Source organism: Brachionichthys hirsutus, chromosome 16 (assembly GCF_040956055.1).
Source record: "Brachionichthys hirsutus isolate HB-005 chromosome 16, CSIRO-AGI_Bhir_v1, whole genome shotgun sequence".
NCBI classification, from domain to species: domain Eukaryota; kingdom Metazoa; phylum Chordata; class Actinopteri; order Lophiiformes; family Brachionichthyidae; genus Brachionichthys; species Brachionichthys hirsutus.
The window spans coordinates 4,130,906-4,153,284 of NC_090912.1; the positions used below are offsets into that span (position 1 = coordinate 4,130,906).

Below are 22,379 nucleotides of genomic sequence, written 5' to 3' on the forward strand. Positions count from 1 at the left end.
CCCTGGGCTTCAGGGTGTTCAGAAACAGTTTGAGTTTCTCCCGAGCCAGGCAGCTGATGATGTCACTTCCTGGACAGCTGAGGTCACAAACGGCGTTATAATCTGTAAATGGTTAATTCAAACCTTATGTTGTGACACATTGTTGTATTTTATGACCTGGAGAACGCCGTTACCTTCACTGTACATTAAACCCGTGGAGGGGGCGGGGCCTTTAGTCGGTGGTTGCATTATCTCGGAGTGCGTGGGCGGCTCGGCAGTAATGTGATTACAACCGACTGCTCCAACCTTCAGCGTGTATCGATTCTTCAGAGGAAGTGACAACACACACACACACACACACAGGACACACACACACACACATCAGCCGCAGCATTACAGCCACTGACAGGTGAAGTGAATAACATCGATCATCTCATTACGATGCACTGTTCTGCCGAACCGCGGGTCCCTCCTAAGCACTGCAGCAGGTGGCGCTCTCAGGGGGGAATACCCTTCCCGGGTTAATGCCCCCCCCCCCCCACGGGGTCGGCTTTGGGTCGCACCTACTGGGACATAAACACAGGAACTCTTGCGTCTGGACCGGGTACGTGCCAGAAGACGTCTTGGGTCCTGTTGGTTGTAAAAGGTTCCCTGGATTCCGGTGCTGAATAGCGGGGGGGGGGGGGGGGTGTGTATTTAAACGTGATCAATCATCAGTGTCTAAACGGGGATGACTGGTCAATAAATGTCTTTAATAGGTTGGTGTTGGAGTTTCTAGACTGACGGCCTTTGTTCCTTCCCCAGGCGACGCCTTCCCCGCGAGCTCCAGTCCGTTCCTCTCTGGTTATCCGGGCCCCTCCCCCCTGACCTCTGACCCTGCGTACAGATCGGCCAATCCCAGTGGCCTGCAGATGGCTCAGCTCTGGGCATCGCACGCTCATGAAGGTAAAACTCCTCGACCAACGCGTCTCTGCACGATGCGAGGCGACGTTGCGTTTCCATGACGCTCGTCGCAACGAGCCGCTAACGCCCGGGAGGCCTGTTCCACTTCTGTTCCCTGCCGCTAGCGGTGCTCCTGGCTCTGTCCTATATGCGTCTCATTGTCTCTGTCCTCCGCCTGTCATGGGTTCTGGTAATCGATCTTCCTCTCCTGTCCGGTCGTTATGGCGTCCAACTCGTCCCGACGACCTTATGAACACTTTTAGCACGGTCGCTGTGAGTTTTCATCCCTTTCTGCCCCTTTTTCCCTGATCCCTGATTGGATCTCTGTTCCTTCCTTATTCCCTTCGGTCCTTTCTAGTCGTCCTTATCAAATCTGGTAGGAGGTCAGACGGGAGGGAATGCGTCCTGCAGTCCTTTCGTCAGGGTGTAGGGAGACGGACGGATGGATTCTGTTTAGCGTTCATTAAAGTCTGTCTGCATCTTAGCTCGGTGTTTTTCCCAAACGTGCCAAATTAGATCGTGCCTGATTTACGAACGGCTCAAAGATTGTACCTGCGATTACAGACCATATTCTGGGCAATAATAATAATGCTTGTTCATTATTATGAAACTTCTTAGAGCCGTAAAGCAAATATGGATGAACATAATTTGTTAACATAGCGACCTTTAGAGACGACCAGGCTAGCCTAGCCGTTTCCTTTACCTCCAGTCTTAATGCTGAGCTGGATATTTAATATCTAATCTCTTGTGTGTCTGATGGCAAACTGAATGCAGTGCAGAAATGTCAGACTCTAACCACTAACCATTAAAACTGAATCTAATTACATCATTTAAATGCATAGAATGGCTGTTACCTACAAATGCCAACGATGGAACCATGACGGGTTTATTCTAAGGCCCAATCATTCTCAGCGTTAAATACACAAAGTGGTTCTTGGTCCCGAACGCTCCGCTCCCTGTTTGACGTTGGGGTGGTCGGGTGGGGGCTGGAAGCACTTTTCAGCTTTGACTTAAAAGTCTCGCCTCACCTGAAGCTGCAGGCTCTGAAGTAACAGAAGTTTAAAGCCTCTGCTGGCTGAAGAAGCTGCAGAATCCCATCGCTGTGACGTGAACAGAAATCTTCGCGGCCTGAGAGGAAGACTCTTAATACCCGGTGGGAGACTTTAATAGCAGCTGGAGACGTGTCCAGAGGCAGGCTTCGGATCTGGTCGGGATCCGCTGGAGCTGTGAGAGATCAGGGTTGTCTTTGTCTGTCCAGTCTCCTCATTCCTCTTATATTCCCGTCTCCCTCTTCTTGCCGCTGACGCACCAACCACTGCCCTCCTCTGGCTTCTCCAGCTCTGCCTCAGACGCAGAGGGGACGGATTTATACTCGGACTGTGCCTCGCAGTACTTCCTGCAGGGATGGCAGCGGTATCTTTTGTCATTTCCTGGATCGGCCGGTGTGGGAATCGGGAATGTCCCCCCCCCCCCCTCCCCGGGTGTACAGAGGCCAGCAAGTGTCGAAAGTTGCAGCCAACCTTTATTCTAGAAAATCCTTTATTTTGAGAAGCTGGTTTGTTTATTTTGACATCATCATGGTCTCATTGTGTCTCTGAAACGGGGGGTTGGGGGGGGGGGGGTCTTGTTGTGGGCTGCAGTGTCTGACATGCTTTGTGTGTGTGTTTTCAGGCTACCCCCCCTTGCCGAGCAGCCTGTACTCCAGCCCCTACCTGTCTCTGGGGCACCTGGATCCTCCCACGCTCCCCCAGCATCCTCTCTACGACTCCCATAAAGGTCAATCGCTGTCACACACGGTCGTCACGGAGACAAGTGGCTGGATTTTAGCGTTCCCATCCTGCAGCGCACGCACGACGGCCGCTTTTGTTCGCCGCCTTTTCATTTAGCAGCGGGACTTGCCGTTCGCTGTGGCGCTTGGGCCAATTTGGGCGCCATTCAGCTGACAGGAAGAACAATGTTAGCATAACTTATGCCGCTTGTGCTTCTTGGAGGTGACTCTCCTGCAGCTTTGTGCAACACTTGGTTGGCAAGTCTGCGTTTATTTATAGCGCTCGCTACAGCGGCCGCTAACATTTATTTTCATTTATTATTCATCAGATTTCTCGATTAGCTTCATGAGTTTTTTTTTTTTGATGTAATGCGCTGCTCTGGATCCATTTCATGTCCTCATTCGATCTGTCGTGTGTCTTTTAGAGGGATTTTACCTCCCGGCCTCCTTGAGTCAGTTGCCCCTCCACGCCCCGTCTGCGCCCCCTGCTGCCCCTCCCAGCTCGACACCCCCGCAGAGAACATCGCGGGACGGGAGTCGGGACCGGCATTACAGGGGGGACCGGGACCGGGACGGCGAGCGGGCGGGCTTCAGAGAGGAGCACAGGCCGATCAGCGTGGTGGATCTCACGCAGGACGGGAGGAGCGAGGAGGACCGCCGGGCGAGGAGTGGCGACCGGGACGCGGAGAGAGACGTCTGGCCCCCCCATTCTCATCACCACCAGCAGAAGCCGCACTCCGCATACTCCCCAGCAGAGCCCAGATCCAAGCTGTCGCCCCCCCGGCCCTCCTTCCCTCCGGGTGGCGCTGCAGGTAGGCTGCATGGACCGGATCCAGACAGGGGGCGTCGGGATGAGGAGGGCGTCTCTCGACCGCACCATAACGCCGTTCACCCTCGCTTGGACAAACAACGGAGGAACGACCCCGTGCCGTCTGGGATGCTCCATTTCTCGTATCCACACGCTCCTGCTCTTCATCACTCGCCTGCCGGAGCTCCACACGCTCCTGCTCTTCATCCCTCGCCTGCCGGAGCTCCACACGCTCCTGCTCTTCATCCCTCGCCTGCCGGAGCGTCCCGCCCCTTAATGCCCAGAGACGCGACGAGGGAGCAGCGAGTCAGCGCGCCCACGTATATGCCTTCTGTGGAGGTTTACGACGAGCGGACCGGACCCATCCAGATCGCCTCGCAGGCCCGCGACAAACAGCGAGAGAGGGAGCGAGAGAGGGAGCGAGAGAGGGAGCGAGAGAGGACCAGTAGCAGGGAGAGGGAGAGCTACAGGTTTCCTGAGAGGAGCTTGGCCGACCCCCCTCGCCTCTCCCTTCCTGGAGAACCGTGTAATCAAAGAGAAGAAGGTTCTGTCATCTGTTCCAATGGTTCCGTCGGTAAACGAGGGCAGGACTCTCCTTCTTATTTCTCCGGCCAATCAGGGTTCAGCCCGGAAGCCAGAGACGTCCCCAAGCACGCTCTCCGGGCGGGGCCGGAACCCAAGTGGAACACTATTAGCCCGTTAGCCAACTATGCTACCAATCACATGGCCGCCCTGGCGGCCCAACACGGACGCACACTCTCCTCCCCCCACAGCCAGCAGACGCACACGCCGATGACTCATCACGCGAGCCACCGGTCCAGCAGCGGCCAACACCCCGCCCACAGCCATTCCCCACAGACACACCCCCTCCAGCACGGACATGGGCACACGGGCGAGGAGGGGAGTCAGAGACGCTACCTGGACCCGTCTGTGCTCTATCGACCTGGGGGGTCCGGTGGTGGGGAGCGGGGTGGGGGTGCAGGATCGGACACCACGGAGGTTTCAGCCATGCAGAGTCTGATTAAATACAGCGGGAACTTTGCTGCAGAGGCGCCTGGGTCCTCCAGGCACCCCGCGGACAACAGGGGGCCTTTTGGGGGTCTGGGAAACGTCGTGTCGGAAATGCGAAGGGAGAAGGAGCGGGAAAAAGAGAGAGAACGGGAAAGGGACAGGGATAAAGAGCGAGAGAGGGACAAGGAAAGGGTAACGGTGGGATCGGGCGCCTCAGGGGCGTTGAGGGTGCCTCCTCAGTTAAAGCGGGAGCAGGAGCGGCCAGACAGCGCCCGCTCATTTGGGCGGGAGGCGGAGGGGGAGGGCCGCCACCCTCCGGTTGGCATCGCTGTGGCCGTGGCCCGACAGAGAGACAGCGGGAGCGGCAGCAAGCAGAGCGGCGGCGGCGGCGGCGCCTCGGACGCGCAGAGATCCCTCCTGCAAACCTCCATTAAAGGTAAGAATGGAGGGAAACTTACCGGCTTCCTGTTTGACTTTCAGCGTTGAACGACGACTTCTTTACCACATCCTGCCGTCGCCACGGCGTCTTCAGAGGGCGTGTGATGCCGCTTCGACTGTCTCTGTAGTGGGAGGCCACTTTTATAATTATTATAGTTTCTGTTTTGTTAAACGTGGTTTCCTCTCTCTGAGCGTTTTCCTGATTCCTGGGGGGGGGCCTCCGGCGCTTTGAGTCGTCTTGGCGGCGCCGCCGATTGGGACGGTTCTGCAGGGATGTAGATCCCTTTAGTTAAACCAACCGAGAAAATGAGTCCTCAGTTCGGCTTCATTTTCTTTCTAATCAAAGTCATGTTTCACTTTGAGGTGCCCGTGCATGTAACCCCCCCCCCCCCCCCCCAAACTAAAGCATTATTAATTATATCATGGGTTGCACTTTGTTGAACGGTTTCTTTTGCTGCTCTCTGCTTTTTCTCCTGCCATACAACCATTTCTTCTACGTCGAGGTCACTCCGCTTCTCTCCACCTCGCTTTGTTTCTGTCCCCGTCTTCTCTCCGGCTCTGTCCCTCCTCGGTTCACCTCCGCTCGCCCTGAAAGGTCTCTTTGTAGCCGCACTCCGTCCTCAGCCCCCCCCCCCCCCTTGCTCTTTCTCCACTCCTTTAAACATGTAGTTATGGAGTGCAGCTAAAAGCTACAAACAAGCCTTGAATTACAATAAGACCAGGACTGTGTTGCTAAGCGATGGATCAGCCGTTGAGTGTGATGGACTGCGTGCGTCGACGAGTCTTTGTGTGCATTGCTAAGCTACTGTAGGTGTCGATGCGTTGCTGTGTTATGCAGGTGTGTATCCCAGTTGGGGGGGGGGGTCAACTCGTTTCCTTGCTTGAGCAGAGTCGTTGGTGTAAATAGCATCACCCCCCCCCCCCCCCCTCGCATTAAGAAGAGCTCTAAACAAACGGCAGAGAGGATTTACTCAGAAAACACAAACGGATGGGAGGAGGAGGAGGAGGAGAGGCTGAAGATGAGAGAGGGATGGAAGAGGGAGAGGTGTGTCGGGAAGTAAGGAAGTGGAAAGTGTGTGAGCTGGAGGTGAGGGGGGGGGGGGTACGGCACTAATCGTTGGCTTTCTGATGCGAAGAGGAAAGCATGTGGGACAGGCTCCCTGTACGGTAACCTTGGTAACGGTCTGAAACCGTTCCTGCAGGGCATGTCAGGGTTCGTCAGGCCCCCGTCCTTTACATGCTACACACATGCAAACGCTGCTAGAGCAGAACTGAAGGGTTGAGCGTACCCCGCTCCCCCGCCCCCCCCTCCATCGCAGATTGGATGGATGGGGGGGGGGGGGGTGAACAAGTCAAAGAGGAAGACGGCAGATCCTCATGTTTATTCCGGATCGCTCGGCTGCTTCTCTCGTGGTTTGTCCGTGCCTCCTGTGGCGCTCACTGCTAGCTAGCTAGAACATTAAAATGATCGAATCTTCTTTTTCCCCCCCTTCCACTCTGAACCCGACGCAGATGAAGAGCGAGGGGAGGAACGCGCTCGTCATCACGACGACAGGCTGCTGTCCGGCCGGCTGGAGCGCGAGCAGGAGAAGGTGCTCCGGTAAGATGGCGATGGCGCTCCGGGTTTGTTAACCCTCGGATGTGAACCGCCACGCTAGTAAACGCGGCGGCCGTCTGCTTTCAGAGAGTCCAAGGAGCTGGCGGAGTTCACGCAGATGCACCCCGCCCCCTTGTCGAGCGGCCTGACCCCCAATATGATGACCCCCAACCTCATGGTGACGGGGGGGGCTGCTATGGCCGAGGCAGGGCGATGGCCGCCTGACGCCTCGCCTTTGACCACTCACCCCTGGATACCAAGACCCGGGGCGCCCCCGGTCTGGCTGTCAGGCTCCCCGTACAGTAAGTGGATCCATCCGTGACGCCCCCCCCCCCCCCCCCCAAAACGTCTTTACATCAAGCAGTGGCCGCTTCACTTTGTCTGCTTCTCTTCTCTCGTCCTTTAGGCCTGGGTCCTTCGTCGCTCCACCAGACCCTCCCCCCAGGGTACCCCCCCTCTCTGCCAGGCTCCGTACCTCCTTCATACCAGCTTGTCAGGGACTCCCGGACTGGACGGCTGATCATCATGCCCACCGAACACCTGCAGCACTTCGGTATGAAGTCGGTGTTTGTTCCGTTTCGGCTTAAATCAATGATTGCTGCTTTTTCTTTCGAAGCCGATTCGGACAGCCTGTGCGTTGCTATGGAAACTCCTTTCTACAGTTGTCCCAGGCTACATGAAGATATTGTAGATGGACTAGAGTCGTGTGAAAATGAACCCATTCGCTCACCGTAGGGTCTTGTTTCGCTGCCGTTCTGCAGGAGGTGACGTTCTGGAGCGCGGCGGGCCGATGTGGTCGGGCGTCTACGGCACGAGCAGCTCGCTGCAGCACGCCGCCCAGCTCCAGCTGCTCTCCCAGCAGCAGATGCTCCGGCAGCAGGAGCTGCTCATGATCCAGCAGCACACGGTGCAGGTCCTGGAGCTGCAGAGGAACGCTCAGCTCGTCGTAAGTGGAACGTCGCACGGAGTTAAAGCCGCAGGAAAAAAAGCCGCAGGAAGTACGACGGTCTCACATCACGCTGCCGCGTTTCAGGAGCGTCTGAAGGCCAGCGAGCAACGGCCCGACGTGGACGACAAAGCAGACAAGCAGAACGCCGACTCCAAGCCTCGCCCCTCCGTGGTGTCCTCCCTACCTTCCTCTCCCGTCCTGCACCTCCGGAGGCCCCCCCCGCCCTGCCGCTCCCCAACCCCGTCCACCTCGTCCCTCGCCCCGCTGCCTCCACTCCCATCGCTGGTTACAGCGCTGAAGTCTGAGGAGGGAGGGCAGAGGGTGTCGTCTCACCCGCCGACGCCCCTGCCTCACCCGCCGTCCCCCCGCTCGGCCTCTCCGCCCCCGTCCTCGCCGCGGCGGCCCAAGCAGGAGGCGGCCGAGGATGGACGAAGGGATCAGACGGGCCGACGGAAGCCCGCCTCTGCGGCCTTCCAAGGCGCCTACCCCGGTGAGTTGTGTGTATGTCATTGGTGACGCCTGTCCTGTGACCAAAGTGAGCCCAACTTCTGTGTTTGTCTTTCAGACCTGCCCCCAGGGTACCCTTACCCGTCCATCACTGCCCCATTTGGCTCACCTTTCCCCCCCTATCACCTCCCAGCAGCCACAGGGGCACACGCTGAAATCACCCCGACTCATCGCTCCCACTCTGCCGCCCCTTCGCCCCCAAACCGCCTGCGTTCAAGGCTGCTGGAAGCGGACGTCCAGCCCCCGACGCTGGAGCCCCCCCAGCTGGAACTTGGTGTGGAGCCTCCTCTGTGCCGGAGCTGCAGTCCTGAGCTACACATCCAGGACAGAGAGGAGGAAGGGGGGGAGACCCTGAAGCCCACGCCCCCGCCGGTCCTCAGCCCCTCACCACAGGAAGCAGAAAGACTATCGGAAGCCAGGGAGAAAGAGACGAACGACGGGCAAATCAACGCGGAGGTATCGTCTTACTGCTGCCAGGCAGCGTACACGCCGCCGCCTCCTCTCACCAAGGCAGAGCCTGAGGTTCTCGGGGGTCCAGAGCGACCCTGCGTCAGTCCCGACTTGGACCGGCAGGAACTGGCTGAGATGTGTGCGGCGCGAGATCAGACTGCCGCCGCCCCGGCTCCTCCGTTCCACCTCTCCTCTCCCAGTCAGGAGGAAAGGGCCGCTGCAGCCGCTGCCTGCCCTCGCCCCTCCTCCAACTCGCCGCCCCCGCTGGTCATTGGCCAAGAGGATCCCATGGCAGGAATGCTCGCCCTGCTGACGGCCAGTGAGATGGCCCAGGCACGCCACATCCAAACGCCCCCGACTCTGGTACCGCCGACGGGAAACCCTCCCGTGGTTCCGGACGGCAGCGGCGCCGTCTCTTTGGAAATGGTGGCGCTCGAGGGGATGGCACTGCTGAGTCAAATGGCCCAGCAGGAGATGGAGCACATTGGGCTGCAGCAAGGTGAGTACATGTGGGGGGGGGCAGAAGAATGAGAGAGGAGGCGGAAATAAAAGAAGAGCCCTGTCCTGTTTCTCTGACCCCGTTCAGGTCTGACGTTGGACGGTCTCGGCTGCCTTCTGGAAGCAAGCAGGCAGGTTTTGTTGGAGGCCATCGAGAAACAGTCCCGCATCGATTTGCCTCGAAAGTTGGATCCCGACAAGAAGTACAGCTGGAGGCAGAGGAGGGAGGGGCCGGTAGGACGAAGGCTAACGTGGCCCCCCGGCCCCGAGAGGGGACTGATGGAATGTGACGCTTCTCCTCTTCTGCCCGCAGCTCTACAGTAAAATGTCTGCGGATGCTCTGGATGCAAAAGAAGTGGAATACCGCGTTCGCCTGGCGGAGCTGCAGAAGACGTACAAGGAGAAGCAGCGAGACCTGAGCAAGCTGCAGAGACGGCGAGACAAGCGGTGAGTCGCGCCGCTCTAGCGCCGCTCTGCGCGCTTCCTGTAGCAACCGCAGCCACGGTGAACGGATCCAAACGCTGCTGACACGCAGCCGCCTCTCAACTCTTTCATGCATCTCCCAGTGAGCGACGGCAGCAGGAGGACGAGAGGCGGAGTCTCTCCCGACGGGCCAGAGGGCGGCCCAGGAAGAGGAAACACTTGACCACGCAGCCCAGACTGGACGGCAGGGCCGGGAAGTGCGTGAGCTCCGTCAGCCGTTCGTGTTTACGTCTTCGGTTGTTGGTTTGTATGTCCAATAAAGGTCAAATATTCTGAATCCTCAGGGTGTTCAGGTCAATGCAGTACTCTGAGGACTCTGAAGCTGGGGACGGCCAGAGAAAGAGGTTCCGGCTGTCCAGAGAAGAGGAGGAAATGGAGGCAGAAGGTGGAGGGATGAAGGTGAAGACAAAGAAAAAGAAGAGGAGGAGCTGGAATGACCAGGAGCCGTCCACAAGCCGCGCTACGGAGGTGGGCCTCGTGGAAAGGCGTGCTTTGACTCCGGCTGTGGCGTCCTGTCTGTCTGGATTCATTGATGATGTTCTATTTTGCGGTGCTTTCAGGTGCTGAAGGGAAGGCGCGGCCACGTGTGTGAGCAGGAGCAGCTGGCGTCCGACCTGGACAGAGCGCTTTCACTCTCGCAGCTCAGCTCGCTGGGCGTGTGGCGCCAACTGTCCTCCGTCTCCAAGCTAGACAAACCGAAGGGCAAGCCTGCAGAAAGCCGGCCGAAGGACCGCGGCGTCCACTCGTCCAGCAAAGGCGGGAAGCACAAGTCGTCCACCATTGCCTCTCCCTCAGAGACCGCCCGGAAGGTGAAAGGTCAGAAGAAGAGCGCTTTGTTCTCTCCCATGAGATCCGAGCTCAGCGGCGGCTCCAACAGTGAGTACCTGCAGGCGAGAACCCAGGGTTACGTCTGATACGAGATGAGAACTAAATGGAGTTATCAGAATCGGGTGATGTAATGCATCCACAGTGGCGAGCGAGGACGGAATCGTGTATTTCCCTTTAGCTGGAAAGTTTAATTTCATTGATCCCTAGTGAGCCGTGTAAAGATTGTGTCCCTCCGCCACTCAAAATAGTGCCCGACAAACGCACTCCCATTTGAGTAATCTTTGGCAGGAGAGCAAGTTTTGGGGGGGGTGAATCTTCTGGGGGTGTGACCTCTATGTTTCCTGAATTATTAACCGTACTTTCTCCGCAACAGACTCGGATTCAGAGGAATGCGATTCGGCTCGAGGGGGCTGGCCCCCGCTCTCGGGGACGCGGTCCCACGGCAAGCTGTCCGGGACGAGGCGGTCCTCGTCGCCCCCGACATCCCTGCTGTCCTGTCCGGAGTCTCAGAAAAGGAAACACAAGCACTTGTCCCTGCTGCTGGAGGAAGCGGGCCTCAGCACCTCCGACGATTCCTTCGACCAAGGTTACTGATCAAATCTTACGGCTCCTCGCCGCTCGCTGTTTGCAGACCGTCCCTACCTCGCTTGCTGCTGGCTTCTTTTCAAAGTTGCCCTTTTTTAAAAGACAAAGAAAAGTTAACCGATTTCTGTTTGTTTATTTGTTTTGTTTTTTAATTGCCTGGAATGCAAACCATCTTGTGTAGCATTTGTACATTGAACAACTGTGATTTGTGAGATTTTCTTTTTTTTTCTCTTTTCCATAAAGTTGTATTGCAGTTTGGTTACAAATAAGCTTTATTAAAAGTGTCGATTTGATCGGCACAGAAAGCAAAGCGCTGTGGTCCTTGTGTCTGCTTCATCCGTCTGTCCGTCTGTCGGTCTGTCCAGCTGCCACTGCACCTCACACGTCCTTTTTAGACCGCTCTGTTCTCAAATATCCCTTCCAGTTGGGAGAAATGCTGCTCAGCTTCAGGGAAACGAAAGGTCAGAGTTCACCGAGCTGAAGCCGATAGGTCGGATACGTTTGTTCCCTTTGTCAGTGTAAGGGGGGGGGGGGGGTCGTAAGTTCAAGACAAAATGTAAAGATGGAAGAATTCCTGAAATTGACCCCTGACTAAATGTTTATTGATGATGTGGTCTATTTGTTGGGGGGGGGGGGGGGTGAATGCATGACTACTCATTCCAAACATCTTCAGCTATATTGGATGTTGGGGATATTTGCACAATAGAGCTACTCCTGTGTCTACTAAACCTTCAAATAACCCTTTTCCCTTTACGTTGCTCTCTGACACCTTGCTCTGTCCCCCCCCCGCCCCGTCCTACCCATGATGCTTTGCGTGTCTCTCAGCCTGTTCCATGTGCTTGTGCTGCCGCTGCGACATTACAGAAGCTTGGCAAGGACTAGCGCAGCCTTGAGCCTTCGCTCCTTCGCTGAGACTAAAGCTTTGCTTGAGCTTGCCATGCTAAGGCTACGCCACAGCTAAGGCTGTGTTTTCGCTGCTGCGCTGCCCTGCCCTGCCTGAGGCCACACCCCTGTCACCTGCTGTGTAAGTAGGAAGTGCCCCTCCCTCTATTATTATTTTTATTTTTAACATGGGTTATGCTGAATTTGAGCTACATAGAATATCAACTTTTTTTTGTCTGTTATTTTTATTCCTCACAAATTAAAACCGTTGAACGAGAGCCGTGGTTGCTCCCGCTCGGTCACCTTCACGTCTCCCAGCAGTGAGACTTGATGTTCTGCCGGACGGATGATGTCACCATCGTTTCTCAGAGCAACGCTTACACGCCAAGGGGCCTCACAGGGCTGTCCTCTCAGTGCCTGCCTGCTGCATCGTCCGCCTGCCACAGTTAACAGAGTGAATGCACGGCACATCATCAGATTTGACTCGTCACAACTTGGTCGTTTCTTTTTTTTTTTAGTTTGTTTGATTTTGTTATTTTCTGGAGCCAAAACAAATTGATTAAATAACACAAATTGCAGAAACTCAAAACGGAGTCATCCTTTTTAACCCAGATCTTTTCTAAATGCATCTCCTGGCTAATTTTAGGACTTAAATGTTAGTGAGACTAACTTTAAGTCTGAAGCTTACAGAGATTGCGTGCTGTGCATTCACCCTCAATGTTAACTCTTTAACCCCCTGCTCATTTGCTGCCAGTGACCTAGCTGCTAACTACCAGCAACACACAGCTAACCTGCAGTATACCTGTGTATGTGTGTGTGTTTGTTCTTTCCTCTGTCACATTCTTTAAAGGCTTTTTGTCCCCCTGCCAACACCAAAGTGAAAATGAAATTTCCAGAACACAAAATCTCAAATATATATATTTTTTTGCAACACTTTGTACACCAAACACTGAATTAGTGTCTTTTGCTATTCAGGACTTTTTATTATATAATTTTGCTTGGATGCAATGTATAATTAAAGCAGCTCATTTTATAAAAATTGACACATCTGTGTAGTAGCGGATTTTTTTTTTTTTTTCTCAGGAATGCAAATGATTTAAACCGACGTAAGCGGCGGGGGATTCTAGTTCATGCTTGCTTTAGATACGCGGTCTGAGTCTCACTCTCGGTTTGACTCGCGTGCACATATGTGGTAAATCCCAACGCGTCCCATCTGTATGTGCTGACACAGCATTACAGAGTTAGTGCAGGCTGCAGTGGTTTGGACAGTCTGTCTCTATTTCCACTGTCATCCCTGCTTATCTTACATGTTAAGATACGATGGTGTGTGTGTGTGTGTGTTTTTATTTTATTTTTGTACACGCCGTGTTAAATCAAGGTCCAAGATGCCGTATCCTTTCAGACGGGGTTTAATCCAGTCTTTTAATCCCTTCGACAAATTGTGATTTGACAATCTCGTGTAAATTTATAGGCTCCATGAAATTTTCCATCTGCGGTCGGTTGAAAATATGCGAGGAGGTTTGACCTTTGGCCCCCCCCTGACCCACGGCGTTGCCACATTAATCTCTGAGCTGAACATCTTGTGTCTGAAACAGAAACCTCCGAGGAGGATGAGTCTGATTCTGATGACGGCGGCGGCTGTGAGGAGAGTGGGCTCGGTCTGCTGGCCAGGTTTGCAGCGAGCGCACTCCCCGTCAGCTCCACCCCTTTGAGCCTTCTCCATGACGACAAACACCGCAACAGGCGAAGCACCCTGGGTAATACGACAAAGAAATAGTTGTGTGTGTGTGTAGATTCATCAGCAAAGAGGTTGTGGTTGAGCAGGTTCAACGCTTAAGCGTTTCTGTTGGATTGTGTTATTGATTCATCGTTAAATATCCATCCATTAATCAGGCTGCACAATGATTCAGTGTTGAATTATTTACTAGTTGGGTATTGATCAGTTGTCCTGTTTCAGAGAATCTAACACCTGAGTTTATTACCGGCTGTTTATGGGGGGGGGGGGTGCTTTTCATTCGTGTGTTCATGTGTGAGGCGAACATTCCCATCATGCACCTGTCTTCCCTTCTCCATCAGGGTCATCGGAGTGTGAGTGGTCCGACTCCGGCCCAGACTTGCGGCTGAGAAAGTTCCCCTTCCTGCTGCACGGCAAACGCTCCGCCCCAGAGCTTCCGCTGTTGCCCCCTGCAAACCGCCGCAGCGAACAGACCAGCCCCGCCAAGCGTGACGAGGCGCTGCCAATCAAGCGCAAGGCCTTGCCCAAACCGCGCCCGTCTCCCCGGTCGCCGAGGCGGTTCAGTTTCGACCTCGCCACAGGCGCCGGAGTCTTCAGCGAGGATGAGGCTTGGACCCGAAGACGCAGCGAGAGGATTTTCCTCCACGATGCCACCAACTCAGCCGGTCAGACGCCGGTCTCCGCCTCCTCCAGTCAAACCTCCACCGGCTCGGCCCCGCCTCTCACTCCAAAGCCGGCCTCCAGATCCAAACCGCCTCCCCCCAGCAGGGAGGGCAAGGACGCAGTGAAAGTATGTCAATAGGTCATCGTGTTGTTGGGCTAACTGAAGGACAGAATCGGGTCTTTCTTTTCCCATCCTCTTATCCTCCTCTACTCTTAGCATGTCACGCCGTCAAACTCTGATTCCCTCACATCGCTTTTGTTACCGCTGTGTGTGTGTGTGTGTGTGTGTGATTGTGTGTGTCAGGGTGCCAGCAGGGTTTCCCAGTACATCAGTCACTGCAGCACTCCCCTGCTGTTTGTACTGTGTTGCTGGCAATAAAGGACGACTGCAGGAAGCTTAGCAGCCTCCCACCCCGTGTGTGTGTGTGTGTGTGTGTGTGTGTGTGTGAGAGAGAGAGTGAGAGAGAGAGAGCGATCGATCCTCGGTGTCGTCATTCACATCTGTTTTCTCCCCCTCTGTGTCATTTCTCTGTAAACCAGAAAAGGAAGGCGAAGGACTCCCCGCTGCAGGTGAGCCCGCCCACTCTGTGTGGGCCAATCACAGACGGCCCACCGAGCCTCGGCCCGTCGCACAAGAGCCAACCAAAAGCCAAGACCAAGGCCAGAGAGGTCAGTGAGATGATGGATCAGCTGGAAATGCATTATGGATGTGAACTTAATTATCTCAGCAAGGACAAAGCCAGAACGTTCTAGTTATTAGACTTAAAGTGCAAACACGGCCTCAGTCGTCGTCGGTAAACCTGGTAGACGCGGTAAACGCGCTTTCCGTTGTGATTAATGGGGCTCGTACGGCATGAATTATACCCGAGTTGCTCCGCTCATCATCTGCCACCAGCCTCGAACGGGGCGTTCAAACGTGTGTGTGTGTGTGTGTGTTCAACATCAAGTGTTTTAATAGGTTGCTATCTCACTTGGGAAGTTAATCTGTGGTTTGTTAGCAATCTAGCATTGTAATTTAGTTCCCTTGAGTAGCAGATTTATGGAATATAATCTGATACATTTCAGGCTGTTGATCGTTTCTCCTTAAATGGATAAATACTGTTGTGAAGTCAACAGCCCTCCCCCCCCTCCCTGCCCCCCCTTTCTGGTTCCTGCAGCCCTCCAGGGGAGCCGTGAGCCGGCTGATGGAGAGCATGGCGGCAGACGAGGACTTTGAGCCCAACCAAGACAGCAGCTTCAGCGAAGACGAGCACCCCCCCCCACGCAGTAACGGCGTGCCGGAGAGATCCCCCACCCCTGGTCGGTTCACAGAGACGCCATGTCCTCCGGCGGGTGCACCGCGGCGCCAATGATCAGCCCTTCTCTTATTCATTGCATGTTGTGTTCAGCTCCATTGCAGTGTGTCCTGGATAAGGACTCTCTGGTGGACGGACTCAGAGTTCTGCTCCCGATGGACGACCAGCTCCTGTACGCGGGTCATGTGAACACCGTGCACTCGCCTGACATGTGAGTGCACGCATGATCTTAAATCAAGGGTTTAAAAAAAAGACGGCAGCTGTGTGGATTGATTTGCAGCTCTAAATTGCAGAAACGCATGCGATTTCCAATGCCGTCATTGATTTGAGAAGCACTTCAAGTTGTTAAAAAGCATCACATTCTGAATCTCCCTGGCTGTTGTTTGCACGTACCCCCCCTCCCCCCGCAGATACAGCGTGGTGGTGGAGGGCGAGCGTGGGAACCGGCCGCACATCTACTGCCTGGAACAGCTGCTGCAGGAGGCCGTGAGTCAAACCGCTTCACATCTCGGCCCAGCTGTTCCTGCTGACGCATGAAATGCTGCAAAAAGCGTGTCGTCAAACACTGGAATCGCTTGTTGTGTTGGCATCTAAAAGTCCTTTCTTCTGTATGTGTAGATCATCGACGTGAAGCCGCCCTCGGTGCGTTACCTCCCAGAGGGCACCAGGATCGCCGCCTACTGGAGCCAGCAGTACCGCTGCCTTTACCCCGGCACCGTTGTCAATGGTACGGAGACGGCTAGCGAGCGTTTGATTTATAATCCACATACACGGACACTTTAATCGTAGCTGGCAGCACAAACAAAAACGTAAAGGCTCTTTAACTGAGCCGTCGGTGCACGATGCGACAGAGTGTGTGTTACTGTTGGTGCACAAACAGGTCTGGGGTCTGTTTTCAGTGAACACTTTTCAGTTCGCTGATCTTTACACGGCGAGCGGTAAGAAAACGGCACAAATCTAATCTGTACAAGGCATCAAAATCAGTTCTCTCTGCTGACGTGCGACTGTCTTTGTGGGTTTTTTTAAACAGGAAGTTCAGATATGGATGAGAATGACGATCTGATCACAGTGGAGTTTGATGATGGCGACACAGGCCGCATCCCCCTCTCTCACATCAGACTGCTGCCGCCTGACTACAAGATCCACTGTGAGCACCTGTGATCACTCACACACACACACACACACACACACACACAGCCACAACCTTTCTGTTTATCAGTCTCAGATCTCACGTGTGTGTGTGTGTGTGTGTGTGTGCATTGACGGATTCAGCGCAGTGTTTTAACATCCGAGTGTGGAATGAGCCTAATCCGAATTTATTTTAATCACCCTCATTTATTGTTGTTCAATAAATAACATCTCGACTCTACTGTGAGTCTGCAGGTAACGGAAGCAGATTCGTTTGTCTAGATTAACCCGGAGAATGTTTCTGTTCACCCAGGCGCCGAGCCGTCCCCCGCCCTGCTCGTGGCGAGCTGCTCCAGGAGGCGAGTCCGCAAATGCAGCAAAGAGGGCAAGGAGGCGGGAACAAAGCCGGAGGAGACGACGGCTCCAAAGACGAAAGGAAAACCCGGCCGAAAACCCAAAGCCAAACCGGGTGGGTTAATCCAGCTGCTTCCTCTGCAATGATTCCAGTCTGGTCACTGGGGCTGGAAACCTGAGTGGGGGGGGGTGTTTATAATACATTATTTTGATGGAAACCGTCAGCAGCAACAGAAATGGCTGTTCTTATCAAACGCCTTGTGTTTGTCGATGGCTGTCACCTGTTAGTTCGGCCCGACGGCTCTTCTCTCGCGGCGCCATCGCTGTGTGAAAGCTGCGTCTGCTCCTCCAGCTGTAACGCACGGCGTGTTGCTTTGTCTGACTCGCTGGCGCCGGCCTCGCCAGCAGTTACGAAGACTGTCCTTGCTGATATGTCTGCTGTTTTCAGCAGTCAGAGACCGACAGACGTTTAACATCGTTATCAGTGTCAGTGTTTTGTTTTTTGTTTGGTCTGCAGAGACTTCCAACAACGCCGATGGCCGTGAGAAAGCTGATCCTCCCTCTTCCTCCGCCCAACCTGCGGAGAGGATCCCGGCTCCAGCTAAGCTGCCCCAGGAGAGGACCTCCTCCGTCCCGAAGGCCGCTCAGGAGAAACCCCAAACTACATCCAGGGCATCAATGGGAGTCCAAGCAAAACCGGGACGCAAGAGCTCCACCACTTCCCCTGCAAGTAGTCCGACCCTCCCAAACGCCGCGGCCAGGAAGTCCAGCTCAAACCAGCTTCCTGCTCCCAAACCAGCCCGCCCTCTCCCTCCGTCCCTCTACCCCTCCACCTACGGGAAGGTCCTGACCGTGGACCTGTACAGCGAGCCGAACCTTAACTCGTACAACAGCCAGCGCAGAGAGAGAGAGAAGGCCAGCAGTTCCAGTCCCAATAGACCGATGTCCAGAACCAATATGGCAGCATCACCTGCTGCAGCAAAGCCAGGCGCTTCATCCACACCAAGGCCGCCTTCTACTTCCACGCCCAAAACCAAATCCTCCTCGGACCATCATAGCAGCGCCAGGCCCGGCCTAACCTCTGGGCTCATGTCCAGGCTAGCAGGCAAACCGGGCTCCTTAGTGACTCCTAGACCTTCATCTTCCTCAACTTCATTGTCATCTGCCCCCAGACCCAAAATGAAGATGCCATCCGACCAGGTGTCATCCAGCGCCAGACCCAGCCCAGTCTCGAGGACCAAACCCAACTCGGGTCAGAGTGACGCGTGCTCTGTGATGAGGCGCAGGACCCTGTCGGCAGAGCCCCTTGTGAAGCTGGACCACGAAGGCGTCACCTCCCCGAAGACCAAGAAGACCAAGGCTCTGATGTTGCTTGAGGGTCGGGACATCAGACGGGATCTCGCCCCCATCGCCCCGGCCCCAGCCAATCAGAAACCGCTAAAGGCTAAACCGAGAGTTCCAGAGAGGGAGGCCGGCCCACCAGAGAAAGAACCTGCCTACAAGTCAAACATGCTGGCAAAGGACAAATCAGAACATCGTGGAAGTGCTGGTAGAGGACAGGAGACGGGTGCGAAGGAGGACAAAAGTATAAAAGAGGAGAGGAAGGAGGTGGAAAAAAGAGAGGGGAGAAAAATGAAAGAGGAGTCTCAGAGTAGCAGCAGCTCAGAATCAGAGGAAGAAGGACTGAAAGCAAATGTGAAAAAGAAGAAGAAATGTACCTCAAGTTGCTCTTCCTCCTCTTTCTCCTGCTCTGGTTCCTCCTGCTCATCTTCCTCCTCCTCATCCTCCTCATCTTCTTCATCCACTGATGACTCCTCCTGCAGCTCAGATGAGGAGAGAACCCCCACACCTCCACTCGGTCCTGTATCCCCACCCCCAGCCAATGAAAAACTGAAAGAGGAAATGAAAGATGAAGACGAAGAAGAGGTGAACGAGGACGCGGCAGAGGTAAAAGTGGAGGAAGACGAGCTCTCTCCTTCCTCAGATTCCCTCTCTCCTTCAACCTCTCCGACTTCTGCTGCCTCCAAACCTCCTAAACCAGCCGCGGGGAAGGGTTCCGGGCAAAGGGGTCGCCCCCCAAAGCCAAAGCCCAGCGGCGGGGACGGGAAGGTGGGGAGACCAAAGCGAAGAGAGGGAGTCCACCTCCCCACAACCAAGGAGCTGGCGAAACGCCAGCGGCTCCCCAGTGTGGAAAACAGGCCCAAGATTTCGGCTTTCCTTCCAGCCAGACAGCTCTGGAAGTGGTTTGGGAAGCCCACTCAGGTGAGGAGACGATTCGTAGATCCAAAACATCACAACTAGTCCTCCAAATATGTCCCCATTCCGCCGTATGATCCCCCCCCCCCCTCCCTTCTTCAGAGACGCGGTATGAAGGGCAAGGCCAAGAAGCTCTTCTACAAGGCCATCGTGCGCGGTCGGGAGATGATCCGCGTCGGCGACTGCGCGGTTTTCCTGTCCGCCGGCCGGCCGAACCTGCCCTTCATCGGCCGCATCCAGAGCATGTGGGAGTCGTGGGGCAGCAACATGGTGGTCAGGGTCAACTGGTTCTATCATCCAGAGGAGACCAACCCCGGCAAGAAACTCACAGACAAGAAGGTAGGCCTGCAGGGAAGGAATCTGCAGCTTTAAACGAACGACTTCAGCTCCCCAGACGTCGGTCGGTGTCGTTAAATCACGAAGGTTTCCATCTCAATAAACGGCTGGTTTATCGAGTTTATTCTGCTTTTCTCTGCAGAACTGGGATCAGATGTGTGGCCAGTCTTTACCGGCAGCTCTGCACTCGTCCATCCAGAGGAAAGACTTCATGGAGGTGAGGCGATGGGTGAATTAGCGTTCAACGTATTCAGTTCTAGTTTTGGCTCGTCTCATAAAATTAGAATCCGCTTTGTCACGTTTGGCGGCTGCCGCGGCGCCACGCCGGCTGATGGCTGATCCTCGGCCCCTTCCGACGACCAGTAACCCCCCACGTCTGTCTCTGTCCCAGCGCGCCCTCTACCAGTCGTCCCACAGTGACGAGAACGACGTGCAGACCGTCAGCCACAAGTGCCTGGTGGCGAGCGTGGAGGAATATGAGCAGATGAGCCACACGCGCCGCTACGCCGACAGCGAAGACCTCTACTACCTAGCCGGCACCTACGAGCCCACCACGGGCATGATCTTCAACACGGAGGGAGTCCCCGTCATCTGCTGAACAAACTAAACTCCCCGGCCAGTTGCCGGAAGAAACCAAAATCACGATGCGACTCTGGATCTCGAGGTTGGAGTCGAGCCCTTTCCGAGGTCTTCCCATTTCTAATGACCGAACTCCCATACGTGATGGATCTACAACCACTTTGATAGCATGACACGCTTCAAACGCGCAGCCGCGTCCAGCTACTGCTGCAGGAGACGCCCGACAGTATTAGGAGGAATCGGTGTCTTGACTCTTTTGCACACACAGACTTCATCGCCTACTTGATGCGGTTGTGGCAACCTTCAGAACACCACATGAGCCACACACGCACCATTTACATGTAAATAGACCCTCCATGAACACACATGCCGACGCGTGTAAACATGCACCTCGTGTGACGCCCACACAGTTCTATCGAGGAAAATACGAGTGTTTTATTTTCATGTAATAGATTTATGTCAGACTAGTTTGTTTTTTTTAAAAGGAGCTAAACAGCCTAGAAGCTTTAATGAACTGTGAATGAGAGAGAGAGAGACGGACAAACGCGCCCGGTGATGTGACGTTGTGGTTATGATGTTGCCGTGGTGATGTTGCAGTCGTATAAATGTGTCTACAGAACAGCAGGAGCGACAGACAGACTCGTAGGGACAGAGACGCAGGAGATGCCTTCCATGGCTGTCCGACAGAAAGCACTTAAAACACTTAAAGTCTGCCCTGCTTTAATTTAATTCCCCTTGACAATCCTAACGCGGGCGGGCCAGCTGTCTGCCCGCTACTAAATCTGCGTCTCCCAGAGACTCAGGCTTTAAAAGAGAGGAAGGAAACTCATTTACTTCCCATTTCCATCTTTGAGTTCTTTTTCTGAAAGGAAAAATCCACCTCAGTAACACAACAACAACAACAACGGGACCATCGGTTCCTGGATGAGGCACGGACTCGAAGGTTCTCCGCCTCAGCAGCAACAGCTGCATCCGGAGGGACGCAGCAAAGAATCCTGGGAATTGTAGGAAACACTTCTGCAGATGAAATACGAAGCGTCTCCGATGACTAACGGTCCCAGAGGGCGGATTCTTCCGTTTCTCACGCCGCTTCTAGGGTTGTAAACATGCAGCCGGTCCGAGCTGCGTGAAGGTCGCGGCGCTGATGGCTGGACGCCGTCTGCCAGCGGCGATTAGATGCTGAACATAAATCACATTTGCAGTTTGGCTTCACTCTTATATTTTTGGCTGCATCGTTTTCAACCTCTGGATGTCCTGTGTTTGACGTGCTTTACATTTCATTTTGCTTCACCCCCCCCCCCCCCTCTAAGCCATCACTATGAATGCAGAGGAGACGGGGGCTGGGAGTCCCGTACGTCTCCCTGGATTATTTACTAACCCCCCCCCCCCCCCCTCTGCCCTTGTGGCGCGGATAAACAAACGCACCCCCTCGTTATTGCACGTCGTTCTTTTCGCCTCTCTTAGCTGCTTATTGTGGATTATTCTGCGTGCCTCGTTTGAACTGTTGAATGTCGTGCTCTGGGTTGTGAGCATTTGGGTGGCCTTCCTCTCCCAGGCCTTATGATGATGATGATGATGATGATGATTTGCCAAAATGGGACGTAGGTCCCGCCCCCTTCGAGGAGCGATCAGATTGTTGTTTTTGCCAGTCTGCTGTTCTCCGATCTGTGTTTTAAACAACCCTCCACTCCTGAGCTCTTGGCTTACTTGGCTACACTAGCGTGTTTATATTAGTATCGACATGCAGTATATAAGAATACTGCAGTAATGGTTTCCACGTGATTCTGATCATCGTGCGTGTTTCCCTCTGCTTCGCTGCAGAGTCTGAAGATTGTCTTGTTGATATTCAATAGGTTTAATATTTTCTACTCTTCGGAGATCTTTTTGGTTTTTGTCTAGACGATGTCTGATTTTTATTATGGGATGAAGCTTATTTTTTTTTTATTTGCTCTGAGAGACGTCCCAAAGTGTTTAGCGATGCTCCCGTTAAATGGCAACGCCCGACTGCCGGTGTAGAAGCGTGTCAACGCGTGCATCACCCAAACCGTGTACCCCAGTAATGGGAACGTTAGCTGACGAGCTGCTAGTGGAAGTGGGACGGCTACACGGGTCACGCCGGCGTTTGCGGAGTGAACAAGCTAAAGTGGCCGTCGTGAATGTTTGTTTACCCCTGGAGCTGCTAAAGCACTTTTTTCTGTGTGTGTGTGTGTGTGTGTGAGAGGGAGGGAGACTGATGAGATATCACGCTTATCCCCAGGTAGTACACACACACGCATGCACACACTTAGACACACCTTTCTAACCCTTG

General features: G+C 54.4%; 1 protein-coding gene across 1 annotated transcript in view; it reads left to right on the forward strand.

Annotated features, from left to right (window-relative positions):
- tnrc18 (trinucleotide repeat containing 18) overlaps window positions 1-21,354 on the forward strand; it is a 27,097-nt gene extending 5,743 nt beyond the window's left edge. The window contains exons 3-31 of the mRNA XM_068749967.1: window positions 784-924; window positions 2,593-2,697; window positions 3,115-3,643; window positions 3,734-4,944; window positions 6,459-6,546; window positions 6,631-6,845; window positions 6,950-7,096; window positions 7,305-7,489; window positions 7,577-7,982; window positions 8,058-8,948; window positions 9,036-9,181; window positions 9,261-9,394; window positions 9,514-9,627; window positions 9,715-9,898; window positions 9,991-10,306; window positions 10,632-10,844; window positions 13,321-13,482; window positions 13,802-14,250; window positions 14,664-14,792; window positions 15,281-15,422; window positions 15,512-15,629; window positions 15,829-15,904; window positions 16,037-16,145; window positions 16,449-16,565; window positions 16,860-17,015; window positions 17,418-19,162; window positions 19,259-19,495; window positions 19,635-19,709; window positions 19,884-21,354. Coding sequence (XP_068606068.1) covers window positions 784-924; window positions 2,593-2,697; window positions 3,115-3,643; window positions 3,734-4,944; window positions 6,459-6,546; window positions 6,631-6,845; window positions 6,950-7,096; window positions 7,305-7,489; window positions 7,577-7,982; window positions 8,058-8,948; window positions 9,036-9,181; window positions 9,261-9,394; window positions 9,514-9,627; window positions 9,715-9,898; window positions 9,991-10,306; window positions 10,632-10,844; window positions 13,321-13,482; window positions 13,802-14,250; window positions 14,664-14,792; window positions 15,281-15,422; window positions 15,512-15,629; window positions 15,829-15,904; window positions 16,037-16,145; window positions 16,449-16,565; window positions 16,860-17,015; window positions 17,418-19,162; window positions 19,259-19,495; window positions 19,635-19,709; window positions 19,884-20,090 — 8,747 coding nt within the window. The 3' untranslated portion in view covers window positions 20,091-21,354. The remainder of the gene's footprint in view (window positions 1-783; window positions 925-2,592; window positions 2,698-3,114; window positions 3,644-3,733; window positions 4,945-6,458; window positions 6,547-6,630; window positions 6,846-6,949; window positions 7,097-7,304; window positions 7,490-7,576; window positions 7,983-8,057; window positions 8,949-9,035; window positions 9,182-9,260; window positions 9,395-9,513; window positions 9,628-9,714; window positions 9,899-9,990; window positions 10,307-10,631; window positions 10,845-13,320; window positions 13,483-13,801; window positions 14,251-14,663; window positions 14,793-15,280; window positions 15,423-15,511; window positions 15,630-15,828; window positions 15,905-16,036; window positions 16,146-16,448; window positions 16,566-16,859; window positions 17,016-17,417; window positions 19,163-19,258; window positions 19,496-19,634; window positions 19,710-19,883) is intronic.
- The last annotated feature ends 1,025 nt before the right edge of the window (window positions 21,355-22,379 follow it).